A 2,827-nucleotide genomic window follows, 5' to 3' on the forward strand; every position below is an offset into this window, starting at 1 on the left:
CATGTCTTGAGTCCATGAGAATTCTTCTTACCGTTGCTTGTACCTTAAGTTTCAAGCTATATCAAATGAATGTCAAGAGAGCCTTCTTGCATAGAATACCTTCAGAAGAAGTTTATGTTAAACAACCAAAAGGATTCATCTACCTTAAGTTTCCACATTATCTCTACAAACTAAATAAAGCTTTATATAATCTTAAGCGAACTTCTAGAGCTTGGTATGATAGACTTACTGTATACCTAGTCGAACATGGTTTCCCAGAGGAGGCATAGACAAAACTTTATTCATAAGATATATTGAAGAAACCATCACCATGGCATGGATTTATATCTATGATATCATCTTTGGTTCTCTCATTGATTCTCTTGCTCATGAATTTTCTGAATGCATGAAGCAGGAATTTGATATGAGTATGGTTGGAGAATTAAATTACTTTCTTAGTTTCCAAGTAAAGCAAACTAATATTGGGTTGTTTATATCTCAATCAAAGTACACAAAAGACTTTTTGTCAAGAAATTTGAGCTAGACAGCAAGAAACACACTGGAACACTCATTAGCACGAGTATTAAGTTAGGTCATGATCCTATAGGTAAGAGTGTTAATCATACACTATATAGGAGTATGATATGTAGTTTACTTTATCTTATTGCCAATAGACCTGACATAGCTTTTAATGTTGGGGTATGTACGAGATTTCAGGCTTATCCTAAAGAATCCTACTTAAGTGCAGTAAGGCTTATCATTCGATATGTAAATGTCATTGTAGATCATGAAATCTTGTACTCTAGAGATTCTAATCTTGATCTTACTGGATATCCCGATACCGATTGGGTTGGGAATGCTGATTATAGAAAGAGCACATCGGGAGGATGTTTCCATGTTGGTTCCAATCTTGTAGCCTGAATGAGTAAAAAATAAAACTCTATCACTTTATCCATATCTAAGGCCTAATACATAGCTGTGGGAAGCTATTGCACTCAACTGCTTTAGATGAAACAAATGTTGAGTGATTATAGGATTAAGCAGGGTATTGTGACTGTGTCCTATCACACAAAATATTTCCAAAAATCCTGTGCAATATTCTCAAACCAAACATATTAATATTAGACATCACTTCATCCAAGAGCTTGTAGAGACCCATGTTATATCTCTTGAACACATCTTACAAAAGATCAATTAGCTGACTTGTTTACTAAGCCCTTAGATGGTTTGAAGTTCGATTTTTTTATGAAAGCTATTGGTGTCTGTGTGCTTCTTTGATTAGGTACTTAGGTACATACATATACAGTTCATGTCGTTCATTCATTCTTGCATACATTTCATTCCACGTGTTTTTTTTTAGTTGTGTTTCCTTCATTAGAAAAATAAATAAAAATAAAAATATTTTGTCTGCAGCATCGTATGTGATTTGCTTGAACTTGTCTTTTATGACCAAGTATGCATACAATCGATGAATAATTACGTAACTTCCATCACCCTGTTTAGATTTATGTGGAGTACTTGGTATAGATCTCTTCATGTACCATCTGTACAAAACACACTATGATTTCCTAAGTGAGTCTTGACCGGATGTGTGAGATTTGGGATGGCTATCAGAGGTGACCTTGAACATGAATTGATCTGTAACTAGTTTGACCAAAAGCTCTAGGATATTTCTCTTACCAGAAAGAGCTGACCGAGAGTAAAAAATTTGAAATATATTACAAAGTGAGTTTTATCTTATTCTCGTTTTTAGAGCTTATTTGATTCTAGCAATTAAACTTGAGGGGTTTTTCATGACCTGATTCCTTGTGGTCAACTAACTTGGAGTCATCAATCCAAAACTCGTTACGGAGGTCATCCTAGCAATTTAATGGAGATGAGATTGCATATAAGAAAAAAATTGTGCGCTAATAGGAGAAGAAAGAAAATTCATGCACCGAAAAATCAATATGATCTTTTTTATTTAACTGGTCCTAGTAGTAATAGATTTCTCTTTCATTAATAGAGGAAAATACTCATGCTATATTGATGTTTAGCATTTTCTCAATCACAAATCTAAGGTTTGGAGTCTTGCTCACAAGGAATTAGTAGCACTTTCCACACATGGGTCACATATCCAATTTACTCAATTTAATCTTGATTTGAGTATATGGGAAAATTTTCTATTCATTGATTCTATCTTCCTTGTGATCAATTTCATTTTTAAGTTAACATACATATTGGAATGCATGCCATTGTAGCAATTGAAAATAAATTTTCATCTATCTCATGTGACATGTTTTGTTAATTTTAGATACCGAAGGACAAATTTAAAAATAATTATTTGTATCAAAATTTTAGCTTTCGGTCAAATAATCAAATATTCTTCTAGCGAGAAATTTCATATCGATATTGGGTTTGTTTCAAAACTCATTTTAAATGGCGAATTTTGTATTCAAGAAAAAGTTATTTCCGATAAGTTAGACCTAAATTATGGTAGTTCAAATAGAGTCCTATTGTAATTAAAGTTAATAAAGCAATTAAATCGTTTTGGCAACCACTAGATAAGTTGAATTTGATAATTTCCAGCCAATTTACGTGTATTGTTTCATTGTTTGACTAGGGAACCTGTATTAATATATTCAAATGAAAAATAAAATTTTGGTATTGGAATTCAATCTTTATCCAATTTTAGCCAATTAGTTTCTTATGAAAATTTCAAATTATTTCAGAAACCATTTGACTTAATCCCAGATTCTAGTTCACATGTAGATTTCAATAAAATTAAGAAGCTATTTTATAGTAATTAAGCTAATTTAAGTTGATTGGGTGTTAGGGATTAATAGGAGTTCCAATCCAATTGGACATC

At 32.2% G+C, this 2,827-nt stretch overlaps 1 protein-coding gene across 1 annotated transcript; it reads left to right on the forward strand.

Moving 5' to 3' along the window:
- The first annotated feature begins 310 nt into the window (after positions 1–310).
- On the forward strand, positions 311–900 carry LOC111384389 (uncharacterized mitochondrial protein AtMg00810-like). Its single transcript, XM_023008665.1, has 2 exons — positions 311–407; positions 488–900. Exons 1-2 carry the CDS (start codon positions 311–313, stop codon positions 898–900), a joined length of 510 nt encoding a protein of 169 aa, XP_022864433.1.
- The last annotated feature ends 1,927 nt before the right edge of the window (positions 901–2,827 follow it).

This window comes from Olea europaea, unplaced genomic scaffold (assembly GCF_002742605.1).
Source record: "Olea europaea var. sylvestris unplaced genomic scaffold, O_europaea_v1 scaffold2904, whole genome shotgun sequence".
NCBI classification, from domain to species: domain Eukaryota; kingdom Viridiplantae; phylum Streptophyta; class Magnoliopsida; order Lamiales; family Oleaceae; genus Olea; species Olea europaea.

Bases quoted from the DNA above. Each gene is read 5' to 3' on its own strand.
- LOC111384389 (XM_023008665.1), top strand. From the start codon at position 311: ATGGCATGGATTTATATCTATGATATCATCTTTGGTTCTCTCATTGAT. The intron at 408-487 runs GTATGGTTGGAG...TCTCAATCAAAG, and splicing joins GAAGCAGGAATTTGATATGA to TACACAAAAGACTTTTTGTC.